The sequence below is a fragment of the Ammospiza nelsoni genome, chromosome 1 (assembly GCF_027579445.1).
Source record: "Ammospiza nelsoni isolate bAmmNel1 chromosome 1, bAmmNel1.pri, whole genome shotgun sequence".
Lineage (NCBI taxonomy): Eukaryota > Metazoa > Chordata > Aves > Passeriformes > Passerellidae > Ammospiza > Ammospiza nelsoni.
The window spans coordinates 32,445,718-32,463,995 of NC_080633.1; the positions used below are offsets into that span (position 1 = coordinate 32,445,718).

Sequence of the window (18,278 nt, forward strand, 5' to 3'; positions counted from 1 at the left end):
ATGGCCCAGTTTAGATCAAATAGGATGACCATTCAAGGAATATTTAAACTTTAGCATTCTAGTAAACTCCTGGAATGGTTTTGGACAGATCCTATAAGGTACACCTTATTGGGTTTGGAAAAATGCTAAACACAGCATACTTAATTTTTCCCCATGCAGTAAAATCCAGTACTAAATAGTTATAGTCATGCTACTGTTAGTCCTGACAAAACAATGACATTTAAAGGAACTTCACTTTTCCATACATTGTAACAAGACATCATGACTCCTAAGCAATAAAAAAATAAGGTCTCCCTCTTCTTCCATTATATTGCAGAAGGTCAGGTCAGACTAAACAAAATAAGCAGATTTATCCCTCACCTCAGACTTGGAAAATTCTTTGTAAGCAAAGTGATGTCAATTTTAACAGACATCACCACTAGCCATGAAAATCACCTCCAGAAATAAATGGTAGCAGGACATGTTTTATCAAAAGTTCTTTGCTGCTGGCACAATAGAAGAAATGAGCAACCCCATGCAATTAACATGACTTAAATCACTTAAAACAAGCAAGTTTTGCTAGACTTTAAAGTTTTGTATCAAACTTATAATCCCCTGAATGGTCAAAACCAGAGCTAGGAGTATCCAGCTAAATAAACAAGGAACCTCTTGTGAAAGAACACCACAGATTTCTGTATTGCAAACAGCTTCATCTATAGGCAGTTTTACTCTCTATACCCCAAGGTACCCTTTCAGTCAGCACAGCCACCTGCTGCATTTTGGTGGGACATTGATCCCTCAGATGTTCTGAAATGTGACAAGTTGGGAGAGTCAGACCCAACAAAACACATGCAAAGTGACTTTACCTTATACTGTACACATCGCCTTAGAAGAACCACACTCAAGTATCTTTGATCTTGAGTACATATTGAGTGATTTCCAGGTTTAAGCACAGCATTTGTGACACCAGAAGTGTCCTTGAAGCAGCAGAGCTGTCGCATCTATTTCCTGAAAAACACCTCATGGCTCATGGCTTCGGTGGATGGGTGGGAGGGCTGAGCTGATGCACTTCCTCCTGCCCACCTCCTCTCTCCCTTGCCCCTGTGTTCCTGAGCTGCTCATCAGGCTGCATCTGAGCAGCCACAGCCCAGAGCACAGTGTGTTCAGACACGGATCACCTGTCCTGTGCTGCCTTAAAACTATGTCTGCAAGCTGAGGCAGCCCAGGACTTGATTGATGAGCAGAAGGAGCAGAAGGGCTGGCAGGCAGGAGAATCACCTTCCCCAGGCATCCTCACCTATGCAATCTTCAGCCTGAATCTCCAGACATAACCAGGTTACCATGGCCATGCTCATACACCTAATGTGAGCCATGAGGTCCAGCTGGGTGTGTCTGCATGGGTGCTCTGGGTCTGCTGCAGACAAAAAGCAGCCTAGCATTTAGGCAGCATCTAGCAACTGAAACGAAAAGTAACTTTGGACTGTTCTTGACCTCTAAAAAAAATTGTACAGATTTATTTTTTCTTATGGCAGGATTGCTGCTGATATTGCTATGCCATATAGGATATAATTTTGTTTCTTCCCCCACAGTTATTCTATCAAAAAAAAAAAGGTAATAAAAATGTAACTGTAACTATAAAAGGGGAAATAAGTCATTCTGTCAATACAGTTTATTCCATTACAGGATCTTTTTAAATCCATTATCAAATTTCTGACATAAATCTTCACCATTGGGTTTGCAGGCATCACTTTACCAGCAAACCTCTGAAAATGCAAGGTGAATACTGAGAACACGGGGTCAGACTGTAGCTGCAACAGACAGCATGTATAATGGGCACTAGATTCCAGCATATTTAAAGCTAGGCAAAACCAAAACTCTCTTGGGATTTTGTGGCATATCTCTGCCCCAGTCTGGAAAAGGAACAACATAATGACCCAGTAATGAGAGGGATGGCCTGAGCAGCCGTGTGTGACCCCTGCTTTTCTGGTGCAGGGTTTCTAAAGGCAACCTGCTTTATCCAGCCAGGCTGGGGGGTCTGTGCAGTTCCTTCCTGTGTAACCCATCTCCCAGCCTTCCTCCCCAAGAGCTACCCCATCCTCTTGCACAGTCCCACATGTGCATGACCCTGTTCTACCCCCTGCCACTGAGGGAGACATGGAGCACTCAGGACATTGATTTGTTGACCCCTATAGAACAACCTGCCTGAGAGAGGAATGCTGCAATGCCACAAGGCATTAACAGATGCTAAAAATCGGTTATTTGAGCAATTTCTCAAATTGTTAAGTCTGCGTTAGCAGAACATTCCCTCAATTCTCCTTTCAATTTTCTGATTTCTTCTGTAATCAGTTTGCTGTAGGGACTCATGGGCAAAATATCCCCCCAGACTCTGGCTATTAATCATGGCATTTAGAGGAGTGGCACCTTGCTGGTAACAGGGCCATGAGTCGAGGTTTAAGTGATTTACATTGATCCGGCCAGCTTTTCCACAGTCCTGAGCAGATGGGAGCTGCACAAACAGCTGTGCCAGGGGAAAAGGTTAGTGCCTGCCAACTGCAGGCTTCTTGTCACAGGCCTCAATTACAAGTGTCCCCTTCCCTTCCCAGTGCCAGGGCAAACACCCCAGAGCATCTTCAACCAAAATGAACAGGCAGACATTCAGGGAGCAGCACCTCTGGCTGACCTGGCATGGTGGGCAGGTGAGAGGATGGTGTCTGGCCAGGGAGACAGTGACAAGCAGCAAACACCCAGAACTGAGGGCAGCAAGATCTCTTACCTGGCACACAGGGGAAGAGAAAGAGTGTGCATGTCCACAGCCCCCAATGAATATAGCTATCCTTGAGTGTTGAATGATTTTAACATGAGCAGTTTTAAAGATGATGAGAAAATTGCCTCAGTTTAAGTGCACTCTAAGTGAATGGCTTAAAAAAATTAAAATGAAGAAAAAGTTTTTATATCAGCAATTTCACAACTCAACTCCAAAAAGCCTGAATAAGTTTATCATCCAGACCCAGCTCTCCTTGGCTTCAATGTTGTTTAGACTGTGTAAGGAATGTAGAAAAGAAGCAGTAAATATTTTCTTAAAGGAAAAAGAAAAACAACAGACCTCACACTGACGTTCTTGCAGCTCTCTTGGGAGAGAAGGAGCATTTGACCTCTTTTTCACGAAATTTCCATCACAAACTTGATTTTTTTGTCCTCCTTGCCTCTTATCCAAATCCATAAGGACCAGCCACAAGTAAACCATTTAACTTCACCCAGGGAACAACACTCAAGGAATCACACCATCTCATACCTTTTCCCCATCACAAGAACACAGTCCCTTGAAGGCTGAAGTGGCCATATAGACAAGCAACAACCCCTAATTATATTTTCTTGGTTTCTGTAGGAAAACGTTATTATGTGTTTTGTCTATAAAACAGAGAAAACCCACATATTTCTTAAAATATTCTTGTATCTTTAGAAATTTATGGTACTGGGAGCCATCACATACATGTAAGAAGTTGATTGCAGTATTTTTGGACACAGTGTGCCTCCTAACCCTATAACAACTCATAGACATTCCTTAATTGGCCCAGGCACTGCTCTCATGGGTTACTGTGCAAGCTACATAAGTTCTGTCACAAAATACAAGAATTCAAGGATAATTTCCTACTTACTGTTAGCTAGCCATTTACTTTTTGATAAAAAAAAAATTGACATTGCAAATTCAACCATAGGAAAAGCAAGCGGAAGCTTAGGGTGGGATGGGAAAGTATTTCCCAGGCAAAAGCTGATTCTGGAATTGTACATACAAAAAAAAGTTGTGAACTTTGGAGCTGAGCCAAATATTTCTTTCTCCACCACCATAAATCCAGCTTTGCTCCCTGATACAAATATCCCAGCATGTTTTACAAAGCAGCAATAAAAGGGAAAGGCAAAGGTAGTTTACCCTGCTCTATATGTATGCATTTAATGTTGTGTTTGGGTTCTGGCTTGAGACCTGAGACAGGGAAAAAAATACAAACAAATGTAGAGTGATCAGTTCCCTTTTCTACCTGCAGCATTTTTCCTTTGGAGGAAAGGTCACCGTGAGTGGAAAAAAAATAGTCAAATGAGCATTAGATTGCTAATGTGCAGTTCAAATATATCCATTTGCAAATTAGTCTGGGGAATTCAGGATTTTGATGTTTTATGGTCACTCAAGGCCACACAAAGGCCATCATCTGATCTGAGTTCCTTGTGGCCCCACAGAGCAGAGCTGAGATTTTGCTAGTAGATTCTTCTGTAAACTTATGTTAGGTCAGAAAACTCTTGTGAGGGAGAGGTTTGTCCTTTAGTAATTCCATTTCAGATCATTAAATCAGCAGGGAAAAATAATCAAGAAATAAGAAACCAAAAGAAATCATTTTGTTCCTGCTACTACAGCAGAATCAGCCATCAAACCGGGGTGTGAAAGGAAAGGGACCATAACCATTGCTCACACTGGAACTGACCAACCCAGCTCCCCCTGCTTTCACAGCCGTGCTACCAAGTTTAGTGTAGATTCAAAGCATTGGAAGGGATTTGTCTTTCCAGCAGCAAGGAACACAACACACAGGCTAAAGAGGTCACCTTAGCTGCACAGGCTGGCACCCACTGGGGTAACAACAGACACCAGCAGCACTACAGACCTTCCCCTGCCCAAGGAGGAATCTGCCAAGGGTACCCACAGAGCAGTGCCTCCATTACACACTCTGCTTTATGCCACAAACTTGAAGGTAATTAATTACATTAATTACATTTGATGAGTAAAATTTTTTAAAGTCACATAATATTACAAGCACATTATTTCATTTTAATGCTTTGTCTTGTTCAATATAGCAGAATCATTTGCCCAACTGCAAGTGGGAAGGACAGTTAAAAAAAATCCACACATAAAGCAACTCCTGGAACCCACAGCGTTGTAATCTTCCCAAAGGCTTTGCTTTATTGTGCTTTCTTCCTTTTCTATAAATGAAATTACTTCTTTCTACCCCTTCTGGCTGCAAAGATAACCTTCTCAACACAAACCAAGGCACCAGCGTCATTCCGCTGCTGCAGCCAGCCAGACTGGAACAATAACACCAGGAGAGGTGTGAACTTCCTCCTTTGGCTTAATAGGGTGTTAACTGTGAAAGCTAATTATTTAAATGCTTAGGAAAGGACTGCCATCACAGTTTATCATTTTGCTGCTGAACAACAGGCAAGGACATCTGCCCATCTGCAAGCAGCTGGCTCTGGGTGGCACCCACATGGCCATTCCAGTTTAGCTTCCCATCACTGCCGGCTGTCCCACACCCCTGTACTGACTGCTCCCACTCTGTGCTGCCATAAGGCATTCGGGATTTGTGGATTGGCAAAGGATTACTACCAACCCGGCTGAGAACAGAGCACCCAGGCAGCAGGCAGGGGGACAGGACACTCGTGAAGGCAACGCTGCTGCCAGACCCCTTATGCCGCACAACTCCAGCTGCAGCCTTGAGCTAGCTGTGAAATCCATCTATGGAGCTTGTGAAATCTATCAATCTAATCCATTTATCCACCTGATTTTGGGGGACAAGAGCCCACAAACCACGTTCAGCAGACATGCTTCTGCACTGCCCTAGGCTGCTGCTAAGACCAAACTCGCTTAGCCCGCTGCAAACCCTCTGGCACAGCCTCAGTAGCAGCTGAGCATGGGGGATTCCAGCTGCACAAACACTGCCCGGCTCACCTGGGACTGCTCTGGCTGCATGGGGACTTCACTGCCCCCACAGCCACTCCAAAGGTAGCTCTGCTTGTCATACAGAGCTCGGTCACCCCTAAGGCTATATTGCTAATGAACTCAGAGATGCTCCTGCATTTCAAATGCAGACATTAATTTATTATTTAGTATTGTTCTTTACCCTGCTAACATCCTAGAACATCAAACTAGTCTGCCCTTTGTATGATTTCAGCCTTTTCAGTACTCTGTGATCACAATTCATGTATGAATCTCTTTCATCTAGCCAGTAAGTAAAAGGCACCTACGTGCTGTCTACACATAGGAGACATATTCCCGCCTCGGCGGAGTTAAAGAGACTTCTGAACACAGGGACTTAGTTTATTTGACAAGCCAGCAGACTTTCACTGCCTCATCCCTGCTGGATGGTTACAGCCTGTTGTGGGAGTTGTTTTGTCCCTGTCAAACCAACAAGACCTCAGGAATCTGCAAGAATATTCCCCAGGGAGAAGGCTCCAGAGCTGCCAGCAGCCTGCACCAGTTGATTTATTGTCAGCTTCTGAGAAGTTCACAACTTCTAGATTCTTTTTATATTCCAAATTTTTAAGAGAAATGTTTATCTTCTGAAATTTTTGGGGTTTTTTTGTTTTATTTTGTTTTGGTTTTTTTGTTTGTTTGTTTGTTTGTTTTGTTTTGGGTTTTTTTACAAATGGAAGTTGCTGGCGTGAAGCTTTTAAGAAAAAACACAACCCCCCATTTTGTTTTTTTTTAATCACACAACTAAGCTAATTTCATTATTTTTGAAAACTTACTGTTATTTTGAACAATGGAACTTGTGATATCCCTTGTTGTTCTTTGTGGAGGGTGTACAGCGAGCTCTAGGGAGGTTGGTTACTATGGCAGCTCTGATCTGTTTGACAGTGTTATAATGTTTGCTGATGCTTATTAATTTATCAGAGTGGAAAAAAATGAATAGCTCATACTGACACCACTGGGGAAACTAAAAGCCTCTAGGCTATGTAGAGCACTAGTGCTGAGCAATGGAAAAGCAGATGAGCAGCTTTGCAAACCTCAGATTTTAGACCAGACCACATCCTCATGCATGTTCCTGCATTTTCCAAGTTCTGTTTCCAAACCAAAGGGGAAAACTTACAAGCACTGAGTATCTCTGAAATCCCCAAAAGCTGCTTGTAAGAGAGCAATAATCCCAGGAACAAAACCTTCCAACTGAGAATTGGTTCCTTATTTACCATGAAAGAGTAATCTTTTCTCAGAAATTACTGAAAAGAGAAAGCTTTTTAAGCTCATCCTTAACATGTTTCCTTTTATTAGCCATACAAAAATTGCCTTTGAGCTTTCTTATTCCTTCCTGCTACTTCTGCATATATACATGCAAATTACCATACAGATTTCCCTTCACTGAGTACATTACATATCTCTGAAACAGTTGGCAGACCCCTGGGGGGGTGTTGCCCAGACAGCTGTGCAATCAGCTGAGTAAATCAGCTAATTAAAGAAACAAAGAAAATGCAAAAATTATTAGAGACAGGCTCCCACTTACAGTATTGTTCAGCACCTCTGTATGCAAAAAGCTCAGCAAGCACAAGATGGAAAAACGGTACTTGGAAATCAGTGAATGAGCTATTGCACAAGTGACAAAGATGCCATTTTCTCTCAAACCCTAATCTGGGATGCTATGATATTTATGCTTTGTAGTTTAAATCAATTTAACATAAATTACTCCAGCATTTTATTTTACAATTACAAAAGTGTGAAATGTAATGTTGGTCTCATAACTGACTTCTGTACTTAAAAAATTGTCATTAACTTCTGCTTGACCTTAGGGTAGAACTAATATTGAATTTGCACAGAGGGTACTCATTATTCTGATTAGTTTCCATGCAGAAAAAGAAGTTCCCAAAGGTCCTAGTGCTACAAGCCGTTTCTCAAATCTCAAATAGGAAACAGGACTCCAGAAAATGATGTAAGAGCATTTCCTCTCATTTCAGAGTTTATCAAAAGGAACAGATAACAGCAAGGGTAGGTATCTCCAATCTAAACAGAGCAAAGCCACTGTGGTAAAAAAGGAGGCTGGCAGATGTGGATTTGGTCTTGCTGATCACCATTAAGGCGCCATTCCTTCCCACTGCTTCTAAACGACCCCAGGAAGGACAAACTTTACTTTATATGAGGCTCAGGTCTGCCTACATTATATAGCCATTATAAATTAAAAAATGAGTGTACCAAGAAAACCACCAATATTTCCCAGCTCAGTCAGATAATGGTCATTTCACATTATTGTACAACTGGTTTTGTTAGGAATTTCTGTTTATTTTATTTATAAGAACTAAAGCCTCAGGCTCTTATATCTGGCTTTGAAGGTCCACATTTCATGCAAGGTAATGGTGCATTTGAGCAACAAAATTTGTAAAATACCTCTGGCTAAACGAGACAGGCATTTTTTAATAGATAAACAACTACTGTTGATTCATGTGGCCAGAGGAGATCTGGTTTTCAATGCCTGGCCCTTTGTGATGCGTGCAAAGATAAAGCCATATTTCATACTCACCTTGTGAACATATGAGGTCATATTTTTTATCAAGAAGAAAAAAAAGTGAAAATTATATGAAAGTGCTGTAGGATTTATACAGGAACAGATAAAATCAAGGGGTTTTGTACCAACTGCAGCTCAAGGGGAACCATTTGATGCTTGAATGCAGAAAGTTTTAAATTTTATCTAGTAATTGTAGATATTTGTTCTCATGTGCATGATATTTAATTTTTTTTTTAAATCACGTGGTAGTAAATGTACCTATAAGAGTTTTGTCTGAAATTAGATGATAGAAGGATGGAGAAGAAAGACCCCATCAGAGAATGGTTGCTGGGAACAGATCAAACAAGGAGGTATGGGCTGTTGCTGAGCAGGCTGGTGCAAAGAGAAACAGGGCTCTATTCCATGGAAACATCCCCCAGGCATGGCCAGGAAAGGAGCAGGAAACAAAGAAGACTCTGAATAAATAAATTCTGTGAATTCATTGTAAATGCCTCTCCCAAAGCCCCAGTAAACAAAACATTCACCTGGGGGTTGTTTTTTTGCTCAACTGCTGTCTTTGTGACCTTACTGTGCTGCCTCTGTTTGCATATGTGCAAAATATCTTTCCCCTACACAGCTACTCTGCATTGCTGATTTCTTCTATGTGAGTACCTTAGATCACTCAGAAAGAACTATGCCCAAGGTTCTACAACAATTGCAAAAACAAACCCACAAACTGCCAAAATCCTTCTCACCACAATTCCCAGCAGAGAGCTCTTTTCCTTCTTTTTCCAGGTCTGAGTCCATTCTGCCTTATATCAGCTGTTGAATACACAGCAGCTGGTAAGTGTTACTCTGTAGTCCTTTCACTGATGTTGTCCAGAGCATTTCCCACCCCCAGCATCACTCAGGCTGGGCACAAATGAGCATCATTCCCCAGGTCTAGAAGGGGTCTGATCCTGCCCTTTTCATTTCTGTGCTTTATCTTAGCAATAATGGAAGGATCCCCTGTGATGCAATACATCATTGTAACCTCCACTGGCCCCTAGGGGTAGGGATTCCCTACAGTAGGGCACAAAATGTTTTAAAATCATTGCTTAAAGAAGCTAACACGATTAAAATCATAGAGTCACATATAAATTATGCTGAGTTGGAAGGACCCATCAGGATCATCCCTGACAGGACACCCCAAGAATCACACCATGTGCCTGAGAGTGTTGCCCCAAAGATTCTTTAACTCAGAAACAGCTCGTGCTGTGACCATCTTCCTGGGGAGCCTGTTCTGGTGCCCAAGCACCCTCTGAGTGAAGAACCTTTTCCTGATATCCAAACTAAACCTCCTCTGACTCAGCTTAGTTTGAGGGGCCATTTCCTTGAGTCCTGTCACCAGTCACGAGAGTGAAGAGATCAGTGCTGCACCTCTGCTCCCCCTCATGATGGACCACCATGAACTCTCCCTCAGCCTCCTCTTTTCTAGGCTGAACAAACCAAGATCATCTCCCTTACTTCAAGACCTGAAATCACAGACCTTAAAGAAAGACCCTAAAGTAGAGTGTAACTTTTAAAATATTGCTAGCTATGTTTTCAGGGGAAGTTTTACTTTGGATAACATTTCAGTAGGCAGGGGAAAATAAAGATACAGTCCACCATGGCCTAACAGAAGCACAACAGAAGTTGAGTTCTTCTGCAACTTCACTATAAGTGGCCATTTCATCAGGGTGAATCCTCTAAGAATTATTTGCAGAAGAATTTGCAGAAGAACTCTCATTCCACACAGTTTACTAATTTCAGCCCTTGTTTTAAACAACTGGGTGCTTGGAGGAACTGGAGGTTGTAATGGAATGAGGCACTACTTAAGTAAGCAAGCCTATTGAAAAGGGACATGAAAAGAACAGAAAAGCAGTAAAATCCTGCTGATTCATCCTTTCCCCACCCTTCAAATTTTCTCATTTTTTTCACAAGGGAAAATGCACACCTCTCTTGCACATGACTGTCACTTTATTCTGTAAATAGGACCTAGTATTTTCATACTTCATTATACCCTTTTTAGTAGCATAAGTGGTAACAAACAGTGCATGTTTACTCCAAAGATATTGAATACCTGGTTGTTTATGAAACATGTAAATTCAATAGTCCTTAATATGTTTGAAACTTACACAAAATGCTGAACTGGTCCATTCTTGGATGACCTTTGATCATGTATTTGTTATGTAATTTTTCAAGTGTGTATACAAACCTAAGTAAAATTTGTAATGATTTTCATTTTCTATATAAAAACACTTCTACAAGTGAATAAAAAGAATAACATAGCATAGGACATTCAGATAGCACCATATGACAAAACTTCTGCTAATTATAGTAGAATAAATTTACTGAGAAGTCTCAGAAGGATCTGTACTACTTGAGGAAATGGGCTGAAAGATAAAGATGCAGTTTTCTGAATTAACTAAGCTGATAAAACAGCTTAATGGTGCCAAGAGTGTCTTACTGGGCTCCTTCCCACATACCTCCACCTCTCCACCCTGATAAGAAGCTGCCACTCTCACTTTGCGTCAACTCCAGCACATGTTGCTGCTATACTGTATGCTGTTATGCCTGCCCCATCTCAAAATATATATAATAGATGTAGCAAAGATAATCAGATTTAATGGAAGACATTTGGTATGAGGAGTGACTGGTGAAACAGCCAGGAAAGGAGACAACTCACAGGGGTATGACAGATGTGCACAAAATCCTGAATAGTATAAAGACAAATAGGGAATAGATTATTCACCACTCTCTGTCAGGAAAGAGCTATATCACAACAGAGTGAGGGTCCTAGAAATGTGTTTTAAAAAAAACCCAAGAAAAAATATGTTTTAAAACACTACATGTGAATTGTGAGACTTGCTACCATAAGAGATGATGAAGGTCAGGGGTATAAGCAGGCTTAAAAAGCAGTTTGATAAATTAATGGAGAAAAGGTCCAGCAAGGGTTACCTACCACAGCACTGTGGGTACAGCAAAATCCCTCTATCACAGGCTGGTAGATGCTGAGTATGTACACAGAAGAACTGTACTCGCTCTGTTCCTCTACTCCAAGCATCCCCTACTCATCACTCACGGTAGGAGTGAGGCTGAATGGACTTTTAACCTGACCCAGCCTGACTGTTCTCATGTGTTTAACCGGGCTGACATTGCCTGCAGTGTGTTGGAGTCCAGTCACGCAATCAGCCCTGACAGCAGTGCTGTGGAGGTGCTGCAGTGCCTGGGAAAAGGAATAGCTCTTCACAGCTTGCTTTTCATTCATGCTGGCAGAGCTCAAGCCCCAGTGACTGCTTCATATTGAATCGCCTGCACTAAAATAAAAACACGAAGCAAATCACATAGGCAGTTAGGTTCTGACAGAAGCAATACAAAAGAAAAGGGGAAGGCTGGCTATGCATACATATATGTAAGAATAGGGTGGAGGCAATCCAGAAGATCTCAAATATGGAGTTAATACATTGTTATACATTATTATAAATAAAATGTAAAGGACATATTAAAAAATCAATAGAGCTTGCCAATTCAAGAATGGCATGACTTAAATGTATCTAATTATATAGTGGAAACCTGAATATCATTCATAAGGGGGAGAAAAACCACACACAAGTTCTAGGGTATTTGTGGCTGCCCTGCCTTTCTCAGTGGGAGGGAGAAGCACCCACAGACCTGCTGCTGCTCCTGCAGTGCCTGGGGAGAAGCTGAGTCACCACCTTCCTACCTCACCCATACCCTGTCAGCTATTATCTTAATTAGCCCCTGTATTCATAAACACAAAGACAAGCTCCATGCTCTTATCAATTGATCCTTTGCACAAATAAAGTTATAGAAATTCCTTTTTCTATGAAGGGATTTGCTGGGTGATGCCATGGGTTTGTGCACAGAAATGCAAGGCATCTTGTTTGTGGATGGGATTAACAGCAGTACAAAGCATCTACGTGACAGGTTTTGATCAGTTCACATGCACCCGTGTAGCTTTGCCACCAGCTAAAGCCTCCCGCCTTAGGCTATTTGCTGCTTTTTATCCTTGTTTTAGCTACCATCTCTAACACATAAGAAACATGTCATGAGCCATGACAAGCAATTGAGATAAATGCCAACCCTTGTAAACCTTCAGAGGGGAGGCTGCATTTGTGTTAGGTTTCAGCACATTTGCAGAAGCTATCAGAAGCCAGCAAGGTATAAATAAACAAAACAATTTAATGCTGAGTGCCTGCAATTAAAGGAAAAGTTCCTTTCTGCTCCCGTTATTTGCTTCCCCAAGACCTTTCACCAAACTACAGAAGACAGCATTTAATCTATTTATTTCTAAGGTTAGGAAAAAATTATTTCAATGCATTTTTATAAGCCACAGAGAAGTACACAAGCTCATTTCCCCCTCCTAGGTCACCTTTATCATGAGAGCTTTATTCTAGTGAAATACAAATGTGATTTCAAGTCAACAGTGTTACCGAGGTCCATCAACACTTCAGAATTACAGACACTTATTTTACCCTGGTTTAGTTTTATTTGCAAAGAAACTAAAAGTGCTGAGCTTCCTCTGCATGAAGGCTCTCAAGCATGTCTCTGTCAGCATATGCCTTGTTATCAGAGTGGTATACTTGCAGTACACATCTGGAATATGAAAACAGAGCTTTTTTCCCACAGCACAGAAGTCTTTAATTTTTCAGGTTCTTCATTTTTCTTTCAGCATCTGCCAGTTTTACGAATTTTTCCTATTCTTCTACACCACAGCAAAAACAGAAGAACAGCTCTTGGGGAAAGGCATTTTACCCCACACCCTGCTGGTGTTTTATTTTCTGGTAGCAGACATTCTCCATCAAGTCAGATCCTGTACTAGCAAGAATTTGATACTGTGCCCTAACCCGCAGCAGGCTCAGGTCTCTACCTCGGTATTTGTCAGCAGATACAGTGTGGAAATCTCTGCCACAACCAGAACTGCAATAGTTGCAATTACTACCTGCCACATACATATACTAGGTAGCAAACCCTAGCTTCATTTAAACAAAACCAAACTGTTTCATTCAGGTAACCAAAGGCAATACTTGCCCCCTGCCCTCCAAACCTTCCTACTTGGAACCTCTTCACCTCTTGCACAGGGAGCTGTGTGTTATATGCTTGTGTAGTGCTTTCCATGCAACTTAACATAGTGATTACTACAGCAGTTCTAGACAAATAATGCAAAAACTTAAATCAGCCAGTTTTTCTAGTACAATTAAATCACTGTGAAGGGTCTCTCTAAGAGCAGAGGTACATTCAGAAATTAAACAATTCAGGAACACATTATATAGTCCTTGCATTAGGCAAAAATGCCTTTTTTTTTTTTTTTTTTAAGGGGGAGGAGGGCTACTGATCTCTAGGAAAGCTTTTAATTAATAAACCAATTACCCTCTGCAGCCAGGTTCCAGACAGCAGGTTTTGGACCATGCCCATTGCCTGCCCTCCCCGCTCACGAGTCCCAGGGTGGATGAGCCAGGCTCCCACGCCATTCACACCAGCCTGGAAGCTACCCAGGGCAGCTGGCCCAAAAAGCCATGTTCCACTCTTTTCAAGCCAAAATAAACTCTTTGTCTGACTTTTGGTGGCTTATTTCCTGGAATTATATGGAATCTTGGAGAGGATTAGAGGAACAATATCTTTGAAAGATACTGTGGCTTACAGCTCCAGAAGTACTTTCTCTGAAACGTGCTTCACTTCACCAGGCACAGCAGACCAGAGCTTGATCACTCACAGTAACTGCTACACTGTGAATTTAACCACCAGCAATAAAATAAAGGAGCATAACCAACCACCCTAATTTACTCTGCACCTACTTTACTGAAGGCATTAACTTAAATTAGACCTTACAGTTATGCCTGATCATACTCCCATTTTTTACAGGCATCCAAGATGGGGCATAAAGAAATGCAAATTTCAACAACAATCACACACTAGTTAAACTGACTAAAGAGTTATCTTTTGTTCAGATCTGAACAGATATTTAAGTGTTTACATTAATGTATTAGGAAAGGCTGGACAGCACTGCAAAGCTGTATAAGGAGCTTTATTTTTTTAAGGCTGTAATTTTTAAGTGAAATATTTCTACCTGTTCATTAAGGATTGCAATTACAGTAAAAAGGAGACTCCAAGAGATATTCTCCTTTTGGATTTTCATCTCTTGCATCTCATTCCTAATGTAATGCCCACCCCATATTCTACTCTAACAACCATCCACCAAAAGGAAATAAGAGACTACTTCCAGCTAAAAATAACTCTTTTAGGGGAAAGACTTCTATTTATAGCTCATAGCCATAGAAATATTTGCTGACAAAACTGCTTAAAAACAGAGAGATTTATTATACCTCCATGAACAGGGAGTAAACATACATGGCACCATACTTAGCCCATTTAGCAGCAAAATAAGAGATTACCTTGAGCACTTCTTTAAAATAGCCTGTTTTCCTCTGCACTGAGCCAGAGCAGAAGCATTTCCATGTTCAGCCATTACAAGTCAGGTGGGACTGGGGTGACACCAGGTAAGGGCAAGCAGCTGAGGGGTGTTGACATCATAAACTACTACAGCACTTCCAGAAGTAAAGCTTGCCCATAGAAGAAATTCAGGTCTGAATTCACACTCACATTTGTGCTCGCTTTCCACAGATTTACATTTATAGATGGGTGTGGGTATAACTTATGGGTACTTCTATTTCCAGAAAAAAACAGCATCAAACTATGTCTAGAATGGTTTTTTATAATACTTACATTTTCACAAGAAAATATTTGCAGCTACACCAGCCACATCATCTTGGTGCCTCCAGTTTACAATAACATGATGCGTGTTGTGCGTGTGTGTAGTAAATTTTGTGCTGTACTTGTAAGTCACAGACAGACCAATAGAGGTGCAGTACAATGAACAAGCCAGAAAATAGTTCAAGCACAAGATTTGTGACTTTGATTTCTAGAAAAATCACTGATAATCACAAGAGATGCTCCGTGAAAATGCACTCAAATTGCACTCAATGGCTTTGGGAACACGCTAATAATTAAAGGTCACTCCACCTCTGTTTTGCTTTAGAAATACATTCAGCCTGGTGCAGAAGACACTGCACAAAGACACCAGAGAGTTAACCTGTAAAGAGTCAGGTCTGGCCAAGTAGGTTCTGTTGGTTGCTGTGCAGTGCCTAGAAAACACAACTTGGCTTCTTTGCCTCCTTCCTTGCCTCAGCAGTGCAGACTCTACCTGCTGAAGTGCCTGTGCTACCACACCCTGACAGAGCTGAGATGGCCACATATTTCAGTGCCTTTGCACTGTGGCACCGGCATTTCTTGGGAGTGCTTTTACTGGCAGAGACTTCCAGTTATCCAATTGCCTTTTCCCTTCTCCTGCCCTGATCAGAGACTTGCCTCTCCAGCCACACAGATGAAAAGGCAGGAAAGAACACCTTCATGCATGAAGCTGTCCTTTTGCTTTAGCAGTAAGAAAAACACCTGTCTGGGCTGGTAAAAAGCAGAAAAGATGATGGCATGAAATACTGGATGATAAAAAAAAGGAAAATGACCAACGTATTTGTCCTAAATTTAAGTCAAATAAAGACATCAGCTTTTTTTATAAAGAGCAAGCCTAGAGGAAATAGTGATTTTGGCCAGAAAGAGACCCAAGTTGAACCATAACACTGATTTTATTTGCTAGGTTGTTAGACATAATGAGCTAGATGGAGAGAAGCTTAGCTGTAATTGCATTGTGCTGTATACACAGATTCTCCATCAGTATCTTTTCTTCCCCATATTAAAAAGACAGCAGTGACAATTCAGATACTTCAAGAAATGACAAAAGGGAACAGCATTACAAAAAGCCCTCTGAAGTTCAGCCTGACTCACCTGACTTCCTTGCTTTCAAGGCAATGACAGCAGCCAGTTCTCTCTGTACCTAAAATATCAGGAAAAGAAAAGGATGGTTATAGTTCCTGGCACAGTCAAATAGAACAAAATGCAATACTGGTAAGATAAGAGCTATCAATGCTTTGCAGCAATCAACTGCATGTGGAATTATGCCTGGTTTTGTAACTACAGTCAGTTTTCCTAGCAAATCTATCTCCTTTTCAGCTGGGAATTCTGTGACTTTAATTTCATGTAAATACCCCACATTCCTTAGGGAGTGGGCAATTCGGTAGCCTGACCTGTAATTTATTTGCACAGCATATCTCTTTCACAAGTACACACTTAAATCTTCTCCCTTCCCTTGTTACATATTTGTTTTGCCTCTGATGAGCACACTGTAATGCTGGATTTATTGTGTGACTCTGGAATAAGAGAGTTCTTCATGCTGAGCTTTGACAGAGGTTTCTCCTGCATATAATTGACCTTCACTTTTTGGATCTCCCAGGAGGAAACAACCTCTCCTAGTAGCATGGCTGAGAATTGCTGGACAAAAATTTCACTTGAGAAGAAAATGCAGAAGTCAGGGCTATTTTCAGTTTTACAGGGTCCCTCACTAGCCTGTGGTAAAACAGCCCTGCCATTCTTCATATTTTCTGTATAGACCAGCTATTTTCTCTTTAGCCAGCTCAACTCAACAACCACTTCTCTCCATAGGTCTATTTCTTTTTATATAATTTCTTTTTCTATAATTTCTCTATATATTATTCTTATGCTTTCTACTTCTTCACTGCCATCATCTGTCCCACTGCAGCTGCTTGCTCTTGGCCTAGAGCACCAAATGCTCTCTCATGCACCTTACAATTTCCCCAATTTTCCCAAGATAGGCTGTCTTCAGTATTCAAAAATATATATGGCACATTACAACTTTTTCTAGGGATTGCCCCACCTCTCTGTACAAAGTCTCCAGCAGTGCATGCTAGCCATCTTGTCTGACAGACCTAGGCAAGGCTCAAGGCTGTTCTACAGTGGGAGGTTTGACATGCAGTTTCTGAGAGACATGAAATTTCAGACATCATTCTCAAGATATGTAGCTCAGTCATAAGGCACAAAGCCCATAAAGGATTCCCAAAGTAATACAATTGCTAACAACTCTCTCATGACTCTGAAGAGAAGTTTGAAAATGTGAAAGAAGAATAGTTAGCATTATATTGGTCTGAGCAGAAAGACAAAATCACTCAGGGCATCTCAGTACAATGGTAACTGCAGATCCTCAGGAGCCACGCAGCAGTACACTCTGCATGTGGAAGAAGCCGGTCACACCAGAGGCCACGTCCTTCCTCTGCTTGCATCCTTCTTTCCTTTGTGGCAAAGGACCAAAAAGATTTTTTTGCTGTCCTTGCAAGGGAAAAGGATCTTTTCTATTCCTTGATGCTGCCCTGCTGAGAGGGACAGAGTTCTCTGCCACTCCAAGCAGGAAAATATGAAGGCAGTGCCATGGTTTTCTTAAATGTCATCCTGTTTCCAGCATAATTGTGCAAGCTGGCAGTATTACCTTCCCTTCCTTCCTTCCTGTACACTGATTCCCATGTCTGGAGAAATATTAATCATAGGTAATGTAAGCATAAACTTCAAGTAAAATGGGAAAGAACAGAAAAACAACTCATGTGCTTCCTTGCAGCAATTGCTATACACAAGTATTATAATAATACATACAAGCTATCTAATAAAGAACAGGATTTTCAATAAAAGTCCAATTTGTTTGAACAACACCATGACTTTTCATGGCTACACTTCTCAGACCCTCTCCCTTCATTAAACTCAGAAGGTACCCATGTCAATGGCTCAATTCTGGTCTATTGGCAGAGGTTACTGACAGTAAGAAGCACTTCACTGATGTCTCATCTGTATCTCCTAGCATTTAATAAATGCACTATCCTAAGCTTATGCTTAAGAGACACTACAACCTGAAACAACTGCAAATGTATCTCTTAACCCAATCAAATATTCCAGAAAGGCAAACCTCTCCATGGTGCAAAGAAAAACCCATTTTGTCAGAACAAAAAGGCAGCATTGTGGCATCCTGCAGTTGTATTTCCAATATTACTTTTGTTTATAAGGTGGCACCTTTTAGGTTTGAAAGATAGTGCTAAAATCACACATAATTAAAAGGCTGGGCTTCTATATTTT

The 18,278-nt window shown here is 41.2% G+C and overlaps 1 protein-coding gene across 1 annotated transcript in view; it reads right to left on the reverse strand.

The window, feature by feature from the left end:
* Window positions 1–18,278, reverse strand: part of RAPGEF5 (Rap guanine nucleotide exchange factor 5) — a 156,256-nt gene that overhangs the window by 95,711 nt on the left and 42,267 nt on the right. Inside the window, exon 7 of the mRNA XM_059468781.1 lies at window positions 16,092–16,140. Within this exon, the coding sequence (XP_059324764.1) occupies window positions 16,092–16,140 (49 nt within the window). The remainder of the gene's footprint in view (window positions 1–16,091; window positions 16,141–18,278) is intronic.